The 26,588-nt window shown below is 37.4% G+C and overlaps 1 protein-coding gene across 1 annotated transcript in view; it reads right to left on the reverse strand.

The window, feature by feature from the left end:
• The window catches only part of LOC128871803 (neurogenic locus protein delta), an 86,119-nt gene that overhangs the window by 6,419 nt on the left and 53,112 nt on the right, over positions 1-26,588 (reverse strand). The window contains exon 5 of the mRNA XM_054113886.1: positions 14,049-14,103. Within this exon, the coding sequence (XP_053969861.1) occupies positions 14,049-14,103 (55 nt within the window). The remainder of the gene's footprint in view (positions 1-14,048; positions 14,104-26,588) is intronic.

Genomic DNA, 26,588 nt, shown 5'->3' on the forward strand with positions numbered 1-26,588 from the left:
TCCTTTTTCCACTAAAATAACTTGACGCATTGTGGCAGCCAGTGGTAGAGGCAACAAGAAAAGATCAGACATTGTTGGAGCTTACTTGATATTCCTTTGAGTTGTGTTTAATCAGTAAAGTAAGTGATTGTCTGTGAGTGTGTGTCATTGCGCGCGTACATTTGTGTTTGTGCATTTGCCATGCATGTGCTTATTGGCCGTGAGAAATAATTTGCAAAAATGGTCACACACCATAAACACACACAACAAATGGACGGACGACGGATGGCTGGACAAAGAGCGACAAACAGACATACAGACATATAGATAGATTGAGACTGACAAACAGAAATACGCGCACAGAAAGTACCAAAGGCAAGTAAGAAGTCGAAGTACATATGCATGTATGTAAGTGGAACGCGTGGTGAAGATGCAGTGCGAATAAAAAGTGCACACAATGAGAGATCAGCGCTCTTGTTCACACACCGGCGCACAAACCTAGGTCCAGTTACGCTTAAAAGCACCTCGACTAGCTACGCATACACAATGCGCTTACATTCAACATTGCTTTGACGGGCACACCAACTTGAGACCAAGTAAAAGATCACCATGATCACCGGCTAGCTGCGCACTGTGCACTACGTCCGCGTCACCTTTCGCCAAATGACCAACTGCAAGTGGAGTTATTTACTGTGTGCGTTTCGTTTTTCGTTTTTTTTTCGTATAGCTTCCACCCGCTGCAGTTAACTGCGAAGATAAGTGAGCAGAGTCAGTTCCCGATTTTTTGGATCTTGCCTCTTTCACTCCTGGCTGCTGCTCGACCAGTGGCAGTCAATCAAGCAGTCTATGCGTTAGCTTGCCTTTGCGCCTGTCACTCAGCAACACTAGTGACAACAACGAGTTAGCCGTGGCCATTGGTCGGTTGGTCAGTCAGTTGCCAACTAGGGTTGGTAGGTTGCTTCTGATCGCGCGGATCTTCTTTGCTGATCGTGCACATACGAGTAATGCGAGTATATATTTAAAATCAATTGCTTAGCTATTGCTCGTGGCAATGTTGGTGACACTCACACCAAGCACATATGCGTGGATAGGCATGCTTTTTTCGTTTTTGACTATGCTCGTATTTCTAAAGATGATTTCAGTTGATGTTGAAGTCGTAGTTTGATTTGCGACTGACAGACGTGCGCTCACTTGTCATTTACTTTTGTTGCTGCTACCATCAACTAATGATGGCAAGTGAATCGCGTTGGCGCTTTCGAAGAGTGAAAAAGTGTACACCAATATAATACGTTTTGCGATTTAAGTAGGAAGTGGGGGTGATATGATATTTTTAGCATTTTATTATCTGCCTTCATCGATGGGGGGTTTTGAACTCGGTAAAATTTTTTAACAAAACTCACAAAAAAAAAATAATTCAAAAAAAGGAAACAAAAAAATAAAAGACTAAAGAATATGTATACCGAGGAGCTACGCTTTCTCCATGCCATTCAAATGATTAAATTTTTCACACGCAAATTTTTTTTCGTAAATTCACCAAAAAGCAACGCTTGACCCAGTTGCGAAAATATTGCGAAACTCGGCAAAAAAATATACTCCTTTTTTTCTTAGGCAGCAAGTATGATCTATTATGTGCAACTAAGCGTGAGGCGTATACAAGAAGTTGCTCCAGTAAAAATAAAAAATGAATGTCAAAAATCTTCAATGACAACAATTTAGAAAGCATTGCAAATATATTTGTTAGTAATGTGGCTCAACAAATTTTACTTAAACACACACGAGCATGTATGTAGATGATATTTGCAGTACTTTCAACGACAAACTGGCACGCATGCGCAGCGACGGTGAATTGTCTACTACAAAAAATGCTGTTTACAAGCGGTTGGAGTGCTTATTAATGTGATTCGAACAAAGACAAAAAAAAAAGTATGATTATGTTGTTGTTATTGTCGTCACAGTTGCTTGCTACACTCCAGTTATGATAGTCAGCTAACAAAAGCACGTCAAAAGCCAGCATAACAAGCTACTTCATTAAAATCAATTTTAATTTTAAAATTGCCAAGAAAAAAATTCAAAATGTAACATAAATGAAGGAGTTAGAGGAGTGTTTGAGAGGTGGAAAACGTAGGAAATAGAGTAAATCAAAAAATGGCCGCTAGCTGTAGAGCAAATATACTGCATAAAGATACAGTGAGAGTCATTGAAAATCGAGCAGCTATTTTTTTACAATGTTTTCAAAGTGTATTGGTTTCCGGTTATTTTTTTTTTGAGACCGAAGGTGGCCACAGAAGTGCCGCAGTAGCTCCTCACCTATTTCTGATACGTGCTAATATTTTTTGCTTGTTAATTTATAAAAAAAAATGGAGTTCATATTCCAAGAAAAACAATATAGATGGATTATAGTCAAGAAAAATTAGCACAATTGTATCAGATTTAAAAGTAGTAGTTTTGTACATCATTAAATCTTTTTAGTGTGCAAGAGTGTAGAAGTTGTAAAGTTTCTGCTGAGCACTCTCGCCATAGCACGCATTCATAAATATAATCTTTATTTCTATGGAGAAAATGGGCACGGGTTAACAATCGGGTTATTGCAAAATTCAAATTCGGGTGATCAAAAATTGGACTGATCGAACGTAACTGCATATTCAAAAAATTAACAAAACATAACAAAATAAAAAGGAACTTTGAAAACATTGCAAAAACACAGCGGTACAAATTTCAGTAGCACTCACTGCCTATAATTTAGATGTCTATGTGTATTTATACTTGAAAGTCCAAAGAGCAGAAAGATTTCACTGCGTTCCCAGATCCCTCAGATCAGATAAAGAAGAGCGCCAAGTTTACAAACAAAAACCTAGCTGGCTGTTACTTGCTACGTTTCTTAGCAGACAATTTAAGCGTCATATTTATTTGTGTTTCGCGGCGCAACTGCCAATGAGTATGCAAATTTTTGAAAACGATTCATATATTAATATACGCACCGTTGAAGAACAGACCTAGCTGAAAGAAACAACCTGCCATGCCAGCCACAATCAGCACTCTGCACGAGCCTGCTTATTTTCTCACTTGACTGACTCTGCCGTGGCTGAGTAAATCAATGAAAATGCAAATAAATCAACTTAAGGGCTTTTCTTTAACTCATAAGCAAGTCAAGCAAAGGCAATGGGACAACCAACAAGGCCGCTAGCAACTAGTGAGTAATGAGAAATCAAAACAAAAACAGTTACAAAAAAAAAGAAAAACAAAAAAACAAAGTTGAGCTGCTTGAGATTGCAGTAGAGGCAGACTTTCAGGCAGAAGACACAAGACGAATCACCTGTTCCACAGATAATCAGCAAACGTAGACAAAATCAGAGTTAAAAAAAAATCGCATCGCTGAAGGTACTGATGGTAGTAGTGTCGGTGTAACATTCAAATGACGCACACCAGCATGCAGGATATTGCAGCTGTAGAAGATGTGTTGTCAGCAAGCAACAAGTGGTCAGTTTGGCTGCCACGCACTGGAGTATCAGTGAGTCCACCCGGTTGTCAGTTGTTTATGGGTTGGCTGAGTGTCTGCAAACCGTGGCCAGAACAAGCGGACAAGCGCAAATTGCCATAACAACTGGCTGAAATGGTGGACGCATGATTACAACGACAAAAGCCTAGTTAGTGGAGAGCCTGACAAGTCAGTCAGTCTGTTGTTCCAGCACTACACCGCGTATGCAAATATGACAAAAATACAATAGAGGTATTATTCAAAAGTAAAAAAACCAAAAAGAAAAAAAATTTAAAATAAAAAAGGCAAAAAGGTGCAAAAACTCCATTGAAAAGCATAACGATCAAGGCAATCTTTCGTAAAATTTATTGATAATAACATTTGCTATGCAGCCTCATTTGAAAAGAAAGTAAATAACTATGAACTTTACTCCAAAGCAATTTGTGATTGGTGTCGTGACGATCGTGCTGATCATGGCGCTCATGAGCTTCAACCAAAAGCTGTAAACTAAAAACGGAATTGCTCATAAATGAAATAATTAACCAAGATCGGTGTAAGAAGTTGAAAAATACGAATAAAGAATTTAAATTATTTATAATGCAAGGCTAAGGATCACGCGAGCCAAAGAATTTATTTCGGCATTTTATGATAAAAGAAAAGGTTTTTTATGGTACTTGCAAAAGAAAATTATTAACACTAAAAGAAGTTGCAAAAGTGAAACGAAAACGCTATAAAAACGATATATTGTAAAATTCTTGTTTTTAATATTTTCTATGCACTAAAAAGAAAATATGTTTACCATGAAAGTTTTTTGCAACGACCTACAGATAATAAAAATGAAATGCGCCGGCAATGAGTGATCATGTAGATGTAGAGCGAAACTATTGGCAATTACATATACATTTTTGTTGATTTTTAAACTCAAATAGCTTAAACCAAAGCTTTTGTATAATGATAAGCTGAAGATTTTGTGGATCGTGTTATGATCTGAAAGAAAGTTTTTTTTTTATTGGAAAACTTATAATAGATATAACAAAAATAAAATAGGAATATGCAGACGATCAGTGATCGTGCAGAGATCTAGAGAATTGTATTAATTTTGGACACAGAAAGGACAAATTTGAAAATCTTAAAATAAAAAAGCTGTCAGGTCTGATTTGCCATCAGATACTATCTAAAATTTCATCGTATATAGTTAACTCCAGCAAAGCCTTCTTTTTATTGGATAACATAGATCTGGAGCATGTATTGGCAATTTGGAATGCAGGTGGTTGGTGACCTTAAAATTACTACTGACAAGCTGAGAGAAACGATCGTGTAATGATCTACTGGCACTCCCGAAAACATTAAGCACGAAACCCATGATGTTGTACAAAAAGTAACGTTCGGTAAAAATGTGGAAAAGGTACTATAGTCCAAGCAACTTTGCGGTGTGCCGAGGATCAGTGGCGATCACATCACATCCCAATTTTTGCTTTTTCAGAAAATGTTAAAAAAAAATCTTAGTAAACTGTTGGCGAAAAGACATTTGCTGCTTTTTTTTACTTTTTTTCTATTCCGCTGTGCAAACACTAAACGGTAAACAATAAAGTACTAAATTTAAAATAATATTACCTTGACTATTAGCAAAAATATAAAAGCATACATTGAATAACTAGTGAAGCGCTTGAATGCAGAGCATACAAATTTCATAAATTCCATTTAAATAATACAAATAAATGAAGGAAAATTGTAATTGATATGCCGTATGCAAGGCAGCAAGTAACCTAAATCGTAAATTATGCGAGGTTATTAGCAAGAATAAGAAGAATATAACGACATGCAAATCGACGGTGATATGCCCAACCTTAAATGAAAAATGAAGAGCGCAAAGGGGAAAGGATAGGACGAAAAATAAAATAATCAACCTTTTGTGGAACTAAAAACAAACAGAAGCAAAAGTGAGTGGTGGGATAGCAGCGAATAGACGAAGAGGGCGAATAGAATTTTCATAGGCTGAGAAAAGGGCCTTCACCTAAAAATCAATTACCAATAATTCATTTGAATTCAACGAATTGCCGTAAAATGCCAGTGAGAATGGGAGTTGTTGAGCGGTTAAAGGCGTAGTTAATAGTCAAGGGGAACGCGCCACGCTGTGGAATTGCGGCCATAAATCAGTTGATATGCAAAAAATCACAACGCACAAACATGGCCAACATCATTTGTGCAAAGGTGCAATGATGAGTGTGAAGTATTGTGTACATACAGTTGCGGACAAAGAAATATGGGCAGGTGGGATATAAAAGTCAGCAGAAATAATATTCCGAGGAAGACTACTTCTTTAGTGTAAAAAAAAGGAACAGGAAAAATTCAAAAACTCCGAATTATAAAAAACAAAATCACTGAAAGTGACCAGAGCAAAATTTTTACTCCGATAAAATACACAATTTTTAATCCCCGGGGTGGAATTGTCAGTGTAGCATTTGGATAGATAGGGCTTAGAACTGGAAGGCAATAGTAACAATTTGCAAAATATACTCGAACCTGCGATACAAAGTAGGTCTTCCCAGAAATTGGGATACAATGTATTTAGTTCGAGAACAGTTCGCTGTAGACTTCGAGAATCTTTTCGTGAACAGAATTTTAATAAACCGTACCTACTAATTTACAATGTGATATAACATTTTTTAGTTACACTCATGGCAAATAAAGTAGGTTTGCGACATTTTGACCAGTGGTGGCTATTTTACTTTTCTTTATTTGGTGTTTACTAATTTTTTATAAAAGTTTAACTTCTTATGCAACAAAAATCATATAAATCGTTTTTCAAACTTTGTGCAAAAAATATGAAAATTTCGCAAACTTCACACTTTTTAATCAGAATTTTCGGTAAGTAGTAATTTTAGTATATTGTAATAAAGTGAAATTTGCAAGTGTCTACAAAACCGTTGATTAAAACAAAAAACTTTTTGCCTGCTGCACGTTCGACAAATTTTTTGTGCGGAAGAAAATTGTTAGCATCGTTTAAAAAAAAAAAGCAAAAAACAGTAAAACAGCTAACACTCAAAATTTGGTGGTTCGATTTATTGTGCCCGCTACTGTATGTATGTGTGTGAGTATATGTAGCATTAGGCGTAGGCTGTTGTGCTAAGAAGTGCGTTAGCTTGCCACAAGCCGGCACGCACTGTGCATTGCAAGCAACCTACAAGTGGAACAGCAACTATAACAATAAAAACAAGAAAAGTATGTGCGCTCACACACATACAAATATTTGTTTGAGTACATTTCTGAGCACCTTTCCTTTGAGCTACTTATTTGAGTAACTTTTGCTTTTGTTGTTCTTTTAGATATTTATTGTTTGTAAGTTGTTGGTTGGCATGAAATCGCCGGTTGGTAAATGTACTGATATGCGTGTAATGTTTCTTATTTCATTTTATTGCTTCGCTATTTTACTTGTTATTGTTGTTGCTGGTGTTTTAAGGCATGGTCATTGCTTACTAGCAGCGGACTCATGTCCAAACGTACTTATGTACATATGTATGTATGTATGTAGTGCGGTTCGTATGAAGCAGCGCGCCTCACGTGAATGCGTGCGGAATTATTAAAACATTCCCACACATTACAACAGCACATCAACGCTACAGAAGCAGCAACACCAACAAATCCACAAGCAAATGGCATAACAATAATAATAAAACAAAAAACAGGAGAACGTGTATGCGCGGATTCTTAAACGTTTCAGCAACAATAAAAAAAACGCAACAAAGTAAATGAAAACAACAGCGAGGTGTAAGCAAATGCAGACAGCTTAAAGCTGCTCTTGTTTGTTGTACTTGCAGTGCGCTTATTGTTTTTATTTTTATTTTTATTTTTAAATTTGTGTGTATGCATGTGTGTCTAAGCACTTCCAAAGAAAACTGATTTAAATTTTATTGCTTTTGCTTAACCAAGGTGAGCGCAACATTTGCCAACTTTGTAGCAAATACATTTTTCTTGTGGTTGTTGCTTGGACTGATAACTTCTAAGCAAGCGCTCGCCCACTTGCACCGCTACCGGCCGGTCGGTCGCTCATCCAACAGTAGTTGGCAATCCAATTGAAGCAGCATTTCGCGCTTCAGCACCGCCAATATTTAAATTTTTCCCAACTTCGACTTTGTTATTGTGTTGTATTAGGTTGCAGCAAAGTACTTGGTAAGTGCTGCACCAAGATGATTTTTTTAATTAAATTAATTATAACAATTATTTTTGAGTGTGTGCTATATGTACATGTATGGGCGTTAAAGCGACAGCAATAAATGTTGAATGGCATAGCAGCCGCTTCAAATGGACGAGAGCTGTTGCTCATAAAGCAACACTGCGCTAAAACGTGGCAACTAAAAAACTTAAGAAAAAAACTAGCGTGGCAGTTGCAAGCACTGCTAACTTCACTCAAATAGTAAGCCACTACCTGTTAGCAGCACATACACACACACACACACACACAAACTCATATGTGCACATAATATTTCCAGCTGCCTTTCAAGCCAGTTTTTATGTCTGTTGTTTACTTGTGCTTATCTGCCAACAGCACATCATCATTATAAACAACAACAATCATATCAAGAAATTAATAAAAACTGAAGAAACAAAAACAACAGCCATATTATACGCCTGCATAAATAAGAATATATGTGTATAAGCATGTCTGTATATATCCACTAGGCTGTTGCTAGTAACAGCCGGCTACTAGTCGCCAGCAACATCCACCGGCATTATCGTCATTTTCTTGGCTTATGCTTACTGCTTCAGTAATGTTGCGGTTGCTTTTGTTGTACACATCAATGTGTTGCTGTGCTGCTGTGCTGCTGTCTGTCAACTGCGCCACAATTACCGTTGAAAGATGCACACACACGCAGGTGTATGCGTTATGGGACCCTTTGAAACCAGTAGCAACACAAAAGTCAACAGCGGCAGTGTAATGTATGTGTGTACAGAGATGCGTGCATACATATGTATGTATGTAGTGGAATTGACCAACACACACATACACAATATTGCAGCTGTATTTGTGGTAACTTCTGCCACTTTACTTACACACGCCACTGTTGCACACACACACAGTTGATACCCACCAGTTTATATTTCGTCTGCTAGGTGTATTATTTGTTGTTGTTGTTTTAATGTTATTAATATTGTCAATATATCTCATAGCACAATTCACCTGTCGTCATCAGCACTGCAGAGAACTTGAAATGTTGCTGCCGTTCATTGCTACTTTTAATTTTTGCGACGAATTAATGTGTAGATGTATCTCTGCCACTATTAAGTAGAATGAAATTGTTGCGCACGAAGCAAGGTGCGCCGTTGGTATTGCAGTTTAGTTGTTTTTTTTTTTTATTTTTATTTTTATTATTAAACACGCAATTCGGTTTCAGCTTCTTCATCCACTGACTTTTGCCTTCGCCTCCATTTCATAAGCATTATTTATTTGTGGTATTGTCTTTGCTATTGTTGCTTTGTGGATGTGGAAGTGTTGAGTTGCTAACAGCAGCTATTGAAAAAAGTCAGCTGCTACTTTGCGCAGAGTACTGAGTCTTACTGAAAAATATGAGCTAGTGAAGGAACATGTTGTGTCAAAGTGGCGATTTTTTAAGAGGTGGCGAGAGTTTAAAGGCTGTAGTTAGTGTTAATGTTGAAGAATGAATTCGAAAAATTGGAGCAGTGCAACATATTGCTGTTACGATGATATGTTGCTGAAGACATTTTGTAAGTAAACATCAATTTTATAAACCATTAAACAGAAATAGATGTATGGATATACCTATTTTTGATTTTCGTGGCAATATACATACATTTCGTGCAACATGTTGCTAGTACGAATATTACTATATATTGCTGATGAGAAGTATTTAAACCAAAATAATTTTTTTAGATAAATAAGTTTGTGGTTTGGCATATTATATTTGTGATAAAAAATTTTAATAATTATAAAAAAATATTATATATAAAAAATACTAAATTGTTACTGCAAGCAGAGTATGACTGCAGGTATTTGAAGTCGATTTTCTCTTGTCACAAACATTTTTATTTATTTTTTAAACATGAAAAACCTAAACGGGAGCAAATGTTAGAATATGTAAGGCACTTAACAAGCAAGCAACATGTTGCTGGCGCAGAAATATGCTGCTAAGGTGCTTTTCAGACACTCAAACGCCAAGTAACATGTTTCAAGTGCAACGCTGCGGCTTAACCTCTTCAGGAACATCGGTGCATATGTGTACGTTTAGGTTTTTTTATTTTTTTTTTTAGTTATTTCAAGAGAAATGAAGTAAAATTTTATTAGAGAATATTTCAATATAGAATCCCTCAACTAAAGAAAAACAAATCGCTACGTATAACGGAATATTCTGCTTTATTCATGGTGTTTTTATGCACTGCAACGATAACTTCTTGTGCGGAAAGTGTTCCCATTTATTCAAAAACAATCATTATTACTTCCCAAATAAAATATCAGGTAAGTAAAATATAATCCCTTTCAATGAATGTATAAGTTTAAATATCGTATTTTGAATTATAAGTCGCATTTTATAGCTTTTATAGCCAATTATAAACGTACACATTTGTGTACAGTTATCGGCTGAGGTAGTGGTAGTTCTTGTGAAAATCGTTTCGAATAACATTTCTCTCAGAATCGTGGTTATGTTTGTGAAAGTCTATTATAAACAATAAATTCTTGTTCTGATGGATTCAATTTTATACCCAGGTTACAATGAAGGTAAAAAGAGGATACAATAAGGAGTAAATCACTGCAGAAAGACAAAATAATGTTAGCCCAGATGTAGAAAAGTTAGAAGAAGATTTGACGATTGAGCCCAAGAACCCAGAAAGACCTTTTATGAATGAGGAAGACTACACCGACTCCGATGGAAGCATTTATTTTCGCAACTCCAGAAAACTTAGACGTATTTTAGAAAGTGAGACTAGCGACGAGGAAAACCTATTAGATATTAGACAACACCTACGGTCTCCGATTTGGTACACTGAGAAGGATAATGAATTTTCTAGTACGCCACCACCTTTTGTGAGTCCCTTTGAAATTAAAATTATCGATGAAACTCCATACGAATAGTTCAAAAATATATTTACCGACGAAATCTTGGATAATATAGATGAACTCTACGTTAAATGGCCACATATGTGGACATTTTTTGTTTTTAATTACTATTTTCTATTTTGTTTCTTATCTTACTGAACTGTTACAAATGTAAGCTGAATAACTCGTAATAAAATGAAAAATAAAATTAACGTTTTTTCACTTTAAAAAATTCGTCCCTGAAGAGGTTAAGTTACTTGAAGGAGGTGAAGAAAGTTGTTTCTATTAGCGCAACTACCAGACACTTGAAAGATAAACAGACAAATGAAGTTTCTTGTTTTTTATTCCTTAATCACTCCCCTAGGGAGCATAGGGCCTCAACAAGAATTCACCATCTGATACGATTTGTTGCTGTTGTACTTGCGTTATCACGCGCGACGTTAACTGTAGCTAACTCACGCAAGTCGATCTTCGCCAGGTGGTTTTGGGTCGACCTCGCGCTTACGAAGCTAAACTTCTGCAATTCCGCGCAAGGTTAATGGCCAACGAAAATTTTAGGAAGAAAATATAATTTTTTTCTAATACTAATTTAGTCCCTTCAATATGTTGCGTATGCTGAACTCTTCAAAAGCAAGAATTAAATTTTTGGCGCACTTGGGAACGTTCACTTAACAATTTTGTAGAAGTGTCAAAAATTACCTTTTCAAAGATTTATTTTTTTACTTTTCCTATATTCTCTTCCTACAGTATATTCGGCCGCCGTAGCCGAATGGTTTGGTGCGTGACTACCATTCCGAATTCACAGAGAGAGCGTAGGTTCGAATCTCGGTGAAACACCAAAATTAAGAAAACATTTTTCTAATAGCGGTCGCCCCTCGGCAGGCAATGGCAAACCTCCGAGTGTATTTCTGCCATGAAAAAGCTCCTCATAAAAATATCTGCCGTTCGGAGTCGGCTTAAAACTGTAAGTCACTTCATTTGTGGAACAACTTCAAGACACACGCCACAAATAGGAGGCGGAGCTTGGCCAAACACCCAAAAAGGGTGTACGCGCCAATTATATATATACATATATATAATATTACAAACACTTTTTTATTTGTTTTTTACGCATTACCAAACACTCAGAAACTAATTTATTTTAACACATTTACCACAAGAAAAAAAAACTGACAAACAGCCGCAAAACAGCTGACTTTGCTGGCATTTAAAATCATTTTTCGTATGAGTATCACAGCCTATAAAAACAATAGCAAAGAATATGTCACTATATATGCATGCGTGACGGAAAAATTACTGCCGCAAAAAAACAAAAAAAACCAAAACAAAAAATCGGCTACTGTCACACGAAATTTCACTCAGCTGAGCTAAACTTGATTTATATGAGAAACCCATAAATATGAGTGTAGACTGTTAAACAAACTTATATATGAGTAGAAGTATAAAGAAATAAAATGTTTGGAAAAATTCTGCTAGCACAGCAAAGTGTATTCTTTCACCTGGGCTGAAACAAAAAAAAAAAGAAATTTAAAAATGTATATTGGTGACAGGCAAACGTAGCCACACAAACGAAAAACAGGCAGATTTTTAATGTTGCTGGAAAGCAGACAACAAACGGTGCAGCCGTAGCTCATAGTTGCTGTTGATGTATGTTGCCTTTGCCTCACGCTGCAGGCATAAAATTGTGGGAAAAATTTGTGATTCAATGTTTAGCTTATTATTTTTCGTTGACTTGAATGGCTGGAGTTGACGTATTTTTGTACGTGAGTGTGAGTGATTCAATAGTACAAATAAATGTGTACATAGGTATGTGTGTGCTGCACGAGCATTTGCTTTTGAATCGTAATGCAAAACCTCAAATGAAATTAAAGACATCCAAAAAAATAAAGAATGGAAAAATCAAAACTTTAACAAAAACAAATAGGTATTAACATTAGAAGCCAGTATTTGCAACAAAAGAAATGTGTGGAAAACTTACTGCAGCGGTGCATCATCGTATTGCAGGTGCAGGGCAAAAACACCAAAAAAATTTAGAAATTCAACACAGAGAGGACTATGAGCTGGTAGCAGAACGAAAGCAGACAAACTAACAGTGATTTCGCGGCGTTAGTGGGCACTGAGACATTCATTGCTTACTGCTTCAGGGCGGGCAGCCAGCCAGTTGATGATACAGGCATGCAAGTTAAAGCTAGGGCAGTCGCATCACCTAATAGATAAACGAGTGTGTGATAGAGCGGCGGCGGCGGCGACGCTGCGCCTTATTAGTCCGTGTGTTTAAAAGGTAAGAGTGAAGGGGGGAGAAACGTTTAAAAACATTTAAAACAAATAAAGCGCCATTTGAGTTATGGGCTGCAGCAAATGGTTTACGCCCTTCTTAATGGATTGCAAATGAAATGAAATACGCCACCACAGCTAAGCAACACAACAAAGGGCGCTGTGGCAATACACCAACAGCAAGAACAATATATCTATGTATTTATGTATAAGAGCAGAAAATAAATAGGTGTAGAATATAAATAAGCAAAATACGAGTTCGGCGCATATGGAATGCAAAATAAAACCGATTTAATAGCTACAAAAGGTGTGCCAGTCAGTCGCGCAGTGGTGCTTCAACTGCTGACTGTCTGCCAAAAAACTACATGCCGGCGGCTTGGGAGTGTTTGACTGGCTAAAACGAAATGAAAAGGTACTTGCCGGTGGTACTTTATAGCGCATAATAACAAAAACTGATGGTGTGGCATGAAAGTTAATTTGAAACTAAAATGCAAAAATTTGGTGCATACCAACAAAAAAAACTACAAATAAAATTGTATGGCGCGCGGTGACACCTTCGCCGCGGAGAAGATGAGCTAGCGCTGAAAAAACATAGTAGCAATAAAAAAAAAAAACGAAAATAAAAAAGTATCACTCGACTCTTAAGAAAGCAACAAAAATTGCCGGGAAAAAAGAAAATAAAAATCCAATTGCAGCGCACTGGACACAGTAGCATAACAAAAATACGATGCGCACACAAATCTAGCGAACGTGCGAAACCAATTCTAATTAGCTGCGAGCAAATGCAGACTGACTAAGTATGTAGATAGACCGTCAGTTGGCTGAGCGAGTGACTGGAGTGGTGACGAACGACCATGAGCTGTAAGTTGTATAGTGTGAGTGGAGCGACGCCGCTACCGCCGTAGCCTCTCATGAGACGGTGGAGACGACACCCAGAGTCAGAGTAGTCAGTCGTCAGCAGTCAGTTAGCATTTGCTCATGAATGAATTCACACAAACGCTTTTGAAATACAAATACATACAACAAAAGAAGATTTAACAAACGTAAAAACAAAAACAACAAATGGCGATGTGTTGCTTAGCGTGAAAATTTGTTGAATCGTTGCTGCTATTAAATGGGTGGTGGCGAATGGTGTAGCGAGCGAGTGCGCAGAATTGCAAAGCGTGTGCAGGCGTGTATTATTTAAATGGGTTCGTGTGGTTATTAAATAATTAATAGCAAATAGTTTATTTACGTAATATTTACATTTGTATGTACATAGATACTTACATGCATTGATTAGGCTTGTCGCAATGGCCGTGGTCGCATCCTTTGGTGCATTCAGCTGCAATGAGAGGTAGATGAGATGAAATGCATGAGAAAGTTATAACCAAATATGGATATGTATAGGTTAAATTTTCAATTGGTAGAAAAAATAGTAGTCAGAAAAGCTAAACTTTCTTTAAAGATTTTAAAATAATTTAAAGACACAAAAGTGTATAGATAAGTTATAAGAAAGTAATAAAACTAAAGAGTTCCTTATATTAACAAAAAAGATAAGAATTCCCAAAAATTTAGATCCAAAGGAATGGTATCTTAAAAATTTTTAAAGATGAAGATAAAAGAAACATGCCAAACTTAGTTTAGTTCAAAGAACAAAAGTATGTTAAAAATAAAAACTTTAATAAAAAACAATCACAAATTTCAAAAATACTTCAAGTTGAAAATTTTTGGCCTCTTCTGCATTTCGAGTCGTTTTGATAGTGGTGTTCTTAATTCCGAATAAGTTACAAAAGTTTGACACCTTTTTCGGAGCACATTATTTTATATTCGATAAACAGCTGGTTCCAGTATTGTTTTGGATAGGATCGGCCATTAGGCGCCGATTATTGTCAAATTCGCAAAAAGTAAGATATTTCTACATATTTCCATAAAAAACATTGATTCGAATTCGATCGAATATTATTCGTGATGCATGGCACTGAAGCGAATTCTAGGACGTTCCCACGACAATCGATTCTACGTTAGCGGAACGCCCGGATTTATAGCCTTGTCTGTCACCATTCTAATATTATTTCGTTCCTTAGAGCTTTGCTTATCCAAATATTCTTGTACACAACTCTTATGGGAAAGATACTTCAAAGGGCGTTATATTTTTCCGCCAAACAAGAAAATTTTAGATCAAAGTTTATATAAAAAATGGACCACAAAAATAGTTCAGATCGGGAAAGAAAATTAACTTAAAAATTTTAAAGTATCAAGAGGTAGTAAAGTCTCTTAATATTTGAAAGTTTAAAAAACATGAAAAAAATACACATACAAAATATCTCAGACGAGCATATGTATCTCAGCAAGGAAATATGAAAAATTAGTTACTTCAAATGATTTCAAATACATGCATATGAGTATGTGTAGATATATATGTATATAAAAAATAAGTTATAACTGTGACTTAAAGAACGGGAAATTATATGAATAGAATTCAGTTACTATATGCAATTGGCGCGTACACTTCTGTTATGGGTTTGGTGTAGCTCCTCCTCTTATTTGTGGCGTGCGCATTGATGTTTTTCCACAAATGGAGGAGTCTGCAGTTTTAAGTCGACTCCGAACGGCAAGTGGGTTTTATTGGCAGAAATACACTCGGAAGCTTGCCATATCCTGCGCATTCCCGACCGGGACTTTTATCAAAGTGATAGTTTTAAAGGTGAAAGGCTGAAGCCCACCATCAATCAACTGATCGGACCTTATCAGTGTGGCTTTACACCTGGAAAGTCCACCATCGACCAAATGTTCACAATACGCCAAATCTTGGAAAAGATCTATGAAAGAAGAATCGACACACACCATCTTTTCGTCGACTTCAAAGCTGCATTCGACAGTACGAAAAGGAGTTATCTATATGCCGCGATGTCTGAATTTGGTATTCTCGCAAAACTAATACGGCTATGCAAGATGGCGTTGCTCAATATCAGCAGCGCCGTCAGAATTGGGAAGGACCTCTCCTAGCCGTTTGATACCAAACGAGGTTTCAAACCGAGTGATTTGCTATCGTATGACTTCTTTAACCTGATGTTGGAGAGGATCGTGCGAGCCGAAGAACTTAATTGCTAAGAGCGTGCAATTGTTGGCGTATGGCGATGATATTGACATTATCCGCCTTAACAACCGCGCTGTTAGTTATGCCTTTTCCAAACTGGATAAAAAGGCAAGGCGAATGGGTCTGGTTGCGAACGAGGACAAACCAAGTACCTCCTGTCATCAAATAAACATTCGGCTCCCACGCGCATCGGCACGCACATCACTGTTGACAGTTATGATTTCGTGGTTGTAAAGACTTCGTTTATTTAGGAACCAGCATTGGCACCGATAACAATGTCAGCCTAGAAATCCAACGCAGAATCACTCTACAAGTGCTCGTTGGACCAAGTAGGGTATTGAGCAGTAAAGTTCTCTCTCGACGAACAAAACTAACACTCTACAAGGCCAAAGTATGGCGCAGAAGCTTGGACGATGACAACATCCGATGAAGCGACACTTGGAGTGTTTGAGAGAAAGATTCTGCGGAAGATTTTTGGACCTTTGCACATTGGCGACGGCGAGTATCGCAGGCGATGGAACTATGAGCTGTATGAGCTTTACGATGACATAGACATAGTGCAGCGAATAAAGATCCAGCGGCTACGCTGGCTGGGTCATGTCGTTCGAGTGGATACAAACGCTCCGGCTTTGAAAGTATTCGATGCGGTGCCAGCTGGTGGTAGTAGAGGAAGAGGAAGGCCTCCTCTGCGTTGGAAAGATCAGGTGGAGAAGGACTTGGCTTCACTTGGTGTGCCCAACTGGTGCCGGTTAGCACGAGAAAGAAACGACTGGCGCACTTTGTTAAACTCGGTCAAAATCGCGTAAGCGGTTATCGCGCCAATTAAGGAGAAGAGATAGTGTTGAAGTGAATAGTGATTTTAATCAATGTGATGATGAGGAACTCTTTAGTAATCCTTTAATACTTTTGAAAAATATCAAATGCTTCAAAATAATTAATATCATAATTTATTTTTCGTTATAAATTGGATTTCTTTGTTTTAAGATATTTTTAATAAGAATTGCTTTAAGTTATAGAATTGCCAAAAGTATCTCAAAAAATACCAAAGGATGTCACAAGATGCAACAGTATTTCAGAAGATACAAAAGTATCTCAGACGCAATGAACACATATTTCAAAAGCTATACATACAAATATGATAAGAAATTTCATTTTCAAAACTTTTTCTTTTCAGAAATTGTGCAGATCCATATTTTTCAGAAGTTTTTTGTTTCGTTTTGTTAGCTTTTACTCAGCTCTGCTGCACTATCTTTTCCGTCAGTTTTTCAGCCCTTCGTGGTACTATAACAACAAAATTATCCACAAAAATATTTACTAATGATTTTCATTGCAAATTTCCCACATTTGTCTCGCATAAAATGTTTCTAGCACTTCATTCGTAGCAGTAAAATTTAAGAACGTGGTTTTTTTTTTAAATATTCAGCAAAAATACTACATATGCAAAACTGCGCTCGTAAAACTTTTGCCCCAGCCAAATAGGCGCTTGAATAATTAATACGATATACAATTTTTTTTCTATAAACCTATTCCATTATATTCATTTTTTTTCATACTTTTCGCGCCCCAGCCAGCACCACAAAATTCCACTTCAGTTGCTGTCTGCAGTTTTATGCCTTTTCCGTTGAAAAAGCAGACAAATTTTATATCAGTCAACTAACAGCAGCTACAACAACAGCAACATCACGAGTAACATCAAAGCGACGATTTTTCAAATAAAATGCAGTTTTTTCTTTTATAATGACCAATTCAACTCCACAAACTTAACAAAAACAACCAGCTGGAAATACGCACATAAAAATATTATGACAAATGTTGCAGCAGCGGCTGTGGCGTTGGTGTTGGCACAACTATGGAAAATAGAAAGTTGAATGCCAAAGCAAAGTCAGTGAAGGCATCCAACAAAATGCGAAGGTGTAGGTCGTCATAGTCGTTGTTGTTGTTGTTTGGTGGATGTTGCAATTATTGTTGTTTTTATTGCCATCATAGCATTTGTTGTCCATGAGCAGCGATACGCGGGTGTGAGATGCAGCTAATAAAACGACAAACAGCGAAAAGCATTGCGCACTTTACCAAAACCATATACTCTCAAATAACTTCCTTAGCTGAATGCCGGTTTAACAACTTTTTAGTTTTAATTGTATGCAACGCAGCAAGCATCATTCGATGCATTCGAAATTGGCAGATACTTTATCAATACAACTTGTCTGCCTGTGCTGGCTGACTCGCGGATGTGCATCTGCAGGTGTTTGATTTTTATTTCTGTTTTAAGATGGGTTTTTTCTCCGCAGCTTACAAATAGGTAAGTACATACATATTTAAGTGTATATGTCGTATGTACTATGGATGTGTGTAGCAGTACAATTTGCACGTTTGCTTGCTTTTCTCACATTAGACGATGGTTTACGAGTGTTTTATTTGATTTCCTGTGGCGAAGACATTTTTATATCTTACAGATAATTTTACGTTTTCTTAATTAATTTAATGTTTTTCATTTATTTTAGCATGTTTTATAAGTTAATACGTGCCTTTGTAGCGATTTATTGCTTTTATTAACTGTAAAACTGTAAAAAGACACTTTTCTATCTAGGAAATACATTTATAGGTAAATTAATTTTTTATAAAAGTGATTAAGTTGCCCGTTGTTTTAATGCATTCGTTGGTTGTTTTCCATCGCGGATACTTTTGTAGCTCATGGATATTTTTGCTGCACGTCTAATTTAACGCTTTTCACTGAATAACTGAATAACTGAACGTTTACTTTGTCCAAAAATTTGTGCAAATGTTTTTTTTTTTTCTAAAATAATGGCAGACAGATTTTTACATCTTAGAAGTAGTTGCGTATTCCACATTTTGCAGACGTAATATAAAAAAATGAAAAGTTTCTAATTAAGTGAAGGCCCACAAATCTGCATCTCGCAGATATGTTTTTTAATTTTAGCCCTATTTCATTTTTTTTGGCATATTTAACTGAATTTTAACTTTCCAGTTAATTCAAGTATTACCAAATCTTACAACTATGTACTTTTACTAATAATTTTAGTTAAGAAAAGGCAGCAAAAACAAAAACGACTTCATCCCGCCATCATATTCTCGCACCTCTCTCAGCTGCGTTAAGGGAATTTCTAAACGCAGGCATGGCTTTCAGGGCACATTAACTTCCTCTTTAAAGCTAAAAACAAAAAGAAGAAGGTTGCTAGCTAACTAAAAACCCTAACAACACCGATACCAATGCTGATCATTGGTGGCAAAAAGGAAACACAGAAAATGAAATAATCTCATGGTCACAATAAAAAACGATTCCCAAGCCTCTGAGACAGTCAAACAATCAGTTAGTCAGCAAGTCAGCCGATCGGCGAACGAGGCAGCCAGTTAAAAAGCAATGCATATGCATGTTTGTGTGTGTGTGTGTGTGTGTGTTATTGCGCGGCCTATGTTGCAAGAGTCAGCAATAGCAACAGCAGCGCAAAACAGCAGAAATATGTGGCAAACATGTTTTTGCAAGCCGCGTGAACAACTTGAGGCAGTCGGCGGTGACGACGATGCAAGAACGGAAGGAGTGCGATGTACGGCCGATGACGCGCTACAACAAATATGGGAGTTACCAGTATAAAAGTAGCTGAAGTTACGCGAAAAGATGCTGCAAGAAACGCTGGGCTCAAACTGCAACAAGGTCCTCTAACTCTTGCACCGCCGACGTTGTCTTTTAGCTCAGCTCTCAAACACTAAAGGACTCGTCTGCCGTAAATCGTGAATTACCTACGCGTCGATTGGCTTTAAAAATTCCAACAATTGAAGGAAAGGTAAGGCAAATAAGGAGAGTGGTGGGGTGGTGGTTGTAGCAGACAACCCACAATTCATTCAAAACCGCACAGTAAACTAATAGGACTCGATGCGAGCAGCAAAAAACCAAAAACCAACACCAACAAAAAGAAAGCGATTTCTTGATCGCGCAATCTGGTTAAAACTTTTGAGCCTGCAAGTGAGTGCATGTGATATTTGTGTTTGTGGAATTTTCGCTGCCTCAAAAAAAAAGCAAAGAAAATGAAAAAAAAATAATAATAATATTAAAAGCACAACCGCATTGATTCAGCTCGATGCCAATGCGCAGCCGGATAGGCAGACGAATTCGCTTCGATTAGCTTCCACCACACTAACATATACTTTTAATGCACTCTGAAGTTTACTGCCTTCTACAATACGTACTACATTTTCCTTGCTTCGGGTGATGCGAAACAGTAAAATAGGTAGAAAATCACAAAAACGTGCGCATATGTTTTTTCCCCACTTTTTGCTATATTGCGGCTGTTGTCCAAGAACCTTCTGAACTCAAAGAACCAAACAAAGTTCCAATGCTTGTTTTTACACCCAATTCGCTTAGCCTTTGATAGATTCTTTCCTCGGCTGGAGTCCATTTTCCAATGAAGTGCGCGTTCACTTTTTAATTTTCCTCACCATTTCAACTTGTAGACACCCGCTCGCTCACTTTCCATAGCATCTTTTGTCTTGGTGGGGCTCGAGGCAAACGCTTAAGGGCAATAATGAATAATATTATAGAGCAATTGGCATTCTGCAGCCTTAAGTAGAAAAAAAATGGCAATTTACTCACATAGTACAGAGTACTGAAGAGACTGCTTGTTTGCTCTATAAGGCAAGCATAGTCAAGCAGGAAACTGATTTGGTAGCCGCCTGTGTTGGTTGCAGAGCAAGGACGAGACCAACCGTTTAGTGGTAAATGATTTCTGCCTCTGAAAGTGAGTTTATGTATGGCTATGAAGCTCACTGAAGAATCGCATGCATGCCACCAGGCATACTGCAGTGATGAAAGCAAAGCAAGAAAAAGAGTAGGAAAGAGGTAGGGAAATCCAGTTGATTTTGCCATATACGTGTGTGTATGTATGCCAGTGAGTTCATGTGCAAGTAAGTGATCTGCGCGCAAGTTCACACGCCCGCAAGGATTTTTATTAACACACATGCGTACATATGTAGCCATGTAAGTGATTGTGGCGTATGCATCATTGTTGATGTGGCAAATGCAATATCTGAGAGTATTACAAAATTGCTTTGCTACGATTTTTCCCAACGTAAGCACTTTCACTGTGTGAACGCGTGCACTATGCACTAAGCACGAAATAGAGGCTTACTCGTACATACATATAAACGCAGGTATTTGTAGTACCATATTTATAGCCTAAAATGGTAATAGGCTGTCAGCTGCTGTGCTGGCATAGCGATCACTTCGTTAAACCTACCATTCGATAAGTTGAAAGTGTGTGGGAAACTATGGTACAGATACGCAAATACGAAGTGTAGAAAAGGGTTGAAAAAGCACATAAACTCAGAATGGCTATATTCAAGACGTAGTACCTTTAGAAAAGAGAGCTTTCGCATGCTCTGGAAGCTGTATGAAAGCATACAGGGCGCCTTGCATTGATTAAAGCTTTAAGCGCCCAAGTAGGAACTATTCAAAAGGTACATTACAGATAAAAAAGCAGGAAAGCTGCGTGTAGGAAATTTTTAAAAAGCTCCAGAAAGACAAAAATAAAAAAGTGATTACAGCAAAATACTTTGAAATGTCACACAAGTAGAAAGATATTTTCTTAAATTGATAAAAGCTTTAAGTGTCAAAGCTGCACGGGAATTTTCGAAGAGCAGCATATAAGTAAAAATAAATAATTATTTATTATAAAGGGTTTTTCAATAAGGGCGGGTAGATGTTGAAATGGAATAAAATGGCGTTTGCTGTTTGGCACGTAGCGCCGTCCTGCTGGAACCACATGTCGTCTAGGTCCATATGGTTCAATATGGGCCATAAGAAATTGGAAGGGCCACCACGTCTACCGAAAAATGGGCGCAATGCGCGCAACGTTTGCGTTAATGAACACTGATTTTGATAATAAAGTTTTGTCATTTGAACGTGCTGTTCAATCGTGTAACTTGCCATGATGATTTGGCATAAACAACTGAATAATAAACAAAAGATTTGACAGATGTCACCAAAACAAAATGGCTGCCACAGGGCCCCAAAATCGACCCGCGCCAATTGAAAACCCCTTTACATAGAGAGACATTTGAAATGGGATGAAAGCGGCATACAAGCACAAACAATAAACTATTGTATTTTGTATTGATGAAAGATTAAATATTAAAGACGCGCGAAAATATTCGAAAAGCAGCATAGAAACAATGCGAATCTACATCCGACAATATATTATATGTATATAAATAGAGCTTTGAAATAACATGGGAGCTACGAGGGAGCTTTTAATACGACGCCTTAAGGGGGGGCAGGGTCACAAAATCGAAATTTTTTTTCTTCACTCATCTTATAGTAAATCATTTCAAGAATGTTGTGTCAAAATTTTAAGTGGATCGGAGCAGAACTCTCAAAGTTATAGCCTTTGTAGGCACTCTACCTCGAATGCGAAGCATCGATAATTTCTCAGAGTCATTTTTTCAAACGCGTTTTTCCCGAAACGACTTCTTAAAAGTCGGTGCCAATCACAACTCCGAAACTATTCAACCGATTCTTTTCAAATTTGGCACACGTTTTCTAAATCAAAAATACCTCCCCCCCCACACTGTTTTTTTTTAAGGTTGTTTTTCACTTACAAATATGGCGAAATTTTTCGCCAAAAATGCTCGTTTTACGTTTTTTTGCCACCAAAACTACAAAAATGAAAAAAAAAAATTTATTAATGTGGGGGGGAGCATTACGTCATACTTTAACTGAAAAATTCGACTTTTTTAGTTTCAGATGATTCTACGACGAATGCCGATTGGCACCGCAGAGCACCTCTCGAAAAACATATCTCCAAAAAAACTCTGTCATGGGCTTATTTGTCAATATTTTATTATTAATATTTTTTAAAAACTTATTGAAAAGATGTACAATAACATGCAACTGATTTTATTAAAGTATCTTAAGCCATATTTCTGTAAAAAATTCAAAAAAAAAAGTGTGTTTTTTTAGTGCTAAACCCTACCACCCCCTTAAGTCTTAACACGTTCACGCCGGCGCTGTTATTCATGGTCTTCGCCCACAGACGGCAATGTTTACATCTTTTCGCTCTATCGGACGGGAGCGATTGCAGGTCATAAAACGAAATTTGTTCGTAAAGGTAGTCGTTTATGGCATCTCATCTCATAGGTACCGTCTAATAAAGTACCATTGGTGGTACGCGCTGCCAGATGATGCAATTTTGTGCGGGCCACCGCTGGTACACGCCGCCCCATGAAGCAGACTTGTGCGGGCCACCGGTGGTACGCGCCGGCGTGAACGTGTTAAACTAAATCAATGAAAGTTTCAAGCATCAAAAGTGTGCGGGAAAGTTCGAAAAGCAATTTGAGTAAAAAATTACATTTCTGTCTAAGAACAGGAGTACGCCATAAAATGCCACGATATCTTTCCTATTCCAGAATTCATAATATCTCACTTTTGTTCCCACATGTAAGAAAGAGTTTGGCGTAAATATATGTATTAGTCTGTAAAGATATTGTAATCATTGACTTAAATAAATGAAATGAAATGCTTTTCAAAGCTTGCCAAGCCATTGCTAAGTGACATAAACCAAATCACAATATATTTTCAGCACGAATATTATTTTTTTTTAAGTAAATAAAATGTAGAACAAGGCCATTAACTGAAATTTTAAAACAAACAATTACGGTGCAAAGTAGAAACATTACTCAAAATTTTGAAGAAAACAAAAAAAATTAACGCACATGCGCACTTCCACAACCTAATTCAGTGTACAAAAGTAAATAATCGTAAGTGATGGGCTACCAAAAATAAAGGATAGCCAACATTACTCCAAAGTGAGAACCAAAGCACGCGAAGGTGCTTTATTTTATATAAATATTTTTTTTTTTTTTTTTTTTTTTGTAGAACTCATGCACCTTAAGTACTTTTTCGAGTAGTCATTAACATATCAAAAAATTTAGAATTGCTTAGAAAAACAAAAACTTCTATACAGATCAGCGATCGACTAAGCTGATTGATCGCACGTTGCGCTTAAAGTTTATGTCATTTTCGTATGAAAACCACTTTGAAAAAAATGTGTGGCGAAACGAATCATTTGAATGTTTATTTTTAACTTACTTTTTTTCATTATTGAAAATCACTTGCTTGTCAAATCAAATGGGATGATTTAACAAAAAATTTGAGCGGCGTAATTTTGAGAAAGAATAAAAATAAGTGAGAAAAAATCGATTTGAATTGCTTGCTGCTAGGATGCACACCCATCTGAACACACACATGCACGCACACGCCTAAGCAAACAGTTAAGCTAAAGTGTAATTATTGTCTCAGCCGCCACAATTGATTGGATTGGGACTGTGAAGCGCATGCAATATAAATATTTGTTGGTGCGATGACTAGAAGCTAAGTGTGTTGCTGCTGTTGACACTAATTATTAAGTATTTCTTTTTTTTTGTAGGCCGACAGTTCCAGCTACAAGGAAGTGAATGGAAAATACGCGAGCATTGCTTGATCATGGCATATTGGTATACAAAAAACAAACAAAAAAGTGCATGTACATTAATTTTCTTTTATGTAAATTACAAAACTATTGAGTGTAGAAAATTTCATTTGTCATCGTCTGCGTTTGAGGCTACACTGGCGGGCTATTGTTTTCGAAAGGCGGCGATCGCAAGACGGAACGATCATTCAAGCAAGGTACTGGCAAAAGACAGGACGAGGGGAAAAGGGCCGTGTATGGTAGGTCATAAAAAGAATAGGTAAGCTGAGAAATAGTGCATGAAAAATGAAGAGGTGCGGAATAAAAGAAGGGGTCCAAAACTGTTGATTTTCAATGAACGCTTTAGTAATAAGATTATTTGGTGATTCATTTATTCACAGGCTAGTAAGGAAGGCGGGCGAAAGTACTAGCGACCTAGATAACGAGGGTTAAGCATTATACGAACGGAGGGGCGTTAACAAGCGAGTGATAGAGTGAAGTCTAACATTTCTGTAAAAAAAAGAAACGAAAAAAAACCGAGGAGCTGAAGAATCTTAGAAGTTTTCAAGAGAAATGTGTGAAAATATCATTGCAACTCATTTTGTAAGACAGTTGAAAAATCAAGGAAAACAAATACAGCTTTGAAACTCTTGTTTAATTGTCTAAGTTTCGTTGGAAAAGGGCATATAGAGCTGTAACCTTTAAGAATTAGTGGTCACTTCATTCGCGTTAATTTTCAAAACTTTAAAATCACTTATCTTAACAGCTCGGTTGGGTATTAACAGCCGGGCAACGGCTAGTCCATTAGTTGCCTGAAAGACTGATTAAAGTCAGTCAGCATAATTATTAGGCTGCTGTATGCCTATCATGTCAAAAGCATTAAGTCAACAATCCGGTTTATAAATCTGACGAGAATTGTAGTGAAGAAAGCGAGCTTAAAGCAATGAAAGAGCGTGCAGCGATTAACTTGTTTGGAAGAAGGGGCTAGTGTACTCTATGGAAACTCATGCTTTTAAGTGCGAAGAGCGAGATGGACTGCCTTTTGCTGCTGTGCAATAAACACGCGCCAGCTTCCAATATTTTATTTCAAAAAAGGGTTGGGAATTCCAGACAATAATGAATAAAATAATGAAGAGTTCAAGAAATAAAAAGTAGTCAAATAAGCTGAAATAATTTTTTTAACCGATAATTTAATGCAGAATTACATTTCAATCTAATTTGACTACAACAAATATTTGAGTGCAACATCGAACATAATTCGAGCATCGAAAAACTCTTGTTGCCTCACAAAATGTGTTGTAGCTTCAGTTAAGCCAGCAAGACAACCAGTTGTTGTGAAACATAAAACATTTTTTCTTCCCAACATTTTTGGGGAGGGGCTGGTTGTTAGGTTCTAGCAACAACAGCAAAAAGAACCACAAAGATTGCTAGCGATCAAGACAAGATACAAAACACGCCATGCCATGCCACGGAACTCAACTGCGGTGATAGTAGAGGAGTAGGCGATACGTAAGCGCGAGAATACGAAATATTGTAGGCAAAGCCAGAGCCTAAACCTAAAGAAAAATCTTCCCACGCCACAGTTTGGGCACAAAACGAATGAAAGGATAGTAACGGTGTACAATGAGGTGCGAGGAAAGACAGGCAAGCAAAGAAAGTAAAGAATCATCGGTCTCTGTGTTTTATTGTTGTTGTTCGTTTTGTTTGTTGGCGCATATGGAGCACTAAGTAGCGGCACAGAAATTGTGCTGCTACCAGACCCTGGTAGTCAGACGGCAATTCGATTATTTTGGAGTCCCTTTTCTGCCAATACGGCGGCAGAGCGGCAGCTTCACATTTCCGCTCGCTACGCCGCTAACTCCGCTAGCTAACTACGTCCTGCTGCTAGTGCTTATATAAGCCAGACACAAAAGGTGTGTGGTTGTCAATACCTGTCGTACTGTTGGCTTACTACTACTACCACTACAACTGCATACGAGGTACTTTGCGTGTGCTCCAAGGGACGATTCTGTGCACTCAAAGGCGGCTGCCAGCAAGCACGCAAGCCCAGCAAGTGGGTCCAAGCGGTCTTCAGGCTGTGCGGCTGCACAAAAATACGTATCTGTGTGTTAGTGCCTTTTGGAAGGTGGAATAAGTGTGTGTGCTTGTGCTTCTGCATGTGCGGTGCCATTCAAAATTTAAAGACCCTTCAGCTGCTGTGTTGCTTTTTTTTACTACGCTGATACTCGTTTGTTCGCCGCTGCTCGTCTTCCTTTTTCGTTGTGTGGAATTTTT

This window comes from Anastrepha ludens, chromosome 2 (genome assembly GCF_028408465.1).
Source record: "Anastrepha ludens isolate Willacy chromosome 2, idAnaLude1.1, whole genome shotgun sequence".
Taxonomy (NCBI): Eukaryota; Metazoa; Arthropoda; class Insecta; order Diptera; family Tephritidae; genus Anastrepha; species Anastrepha ludens.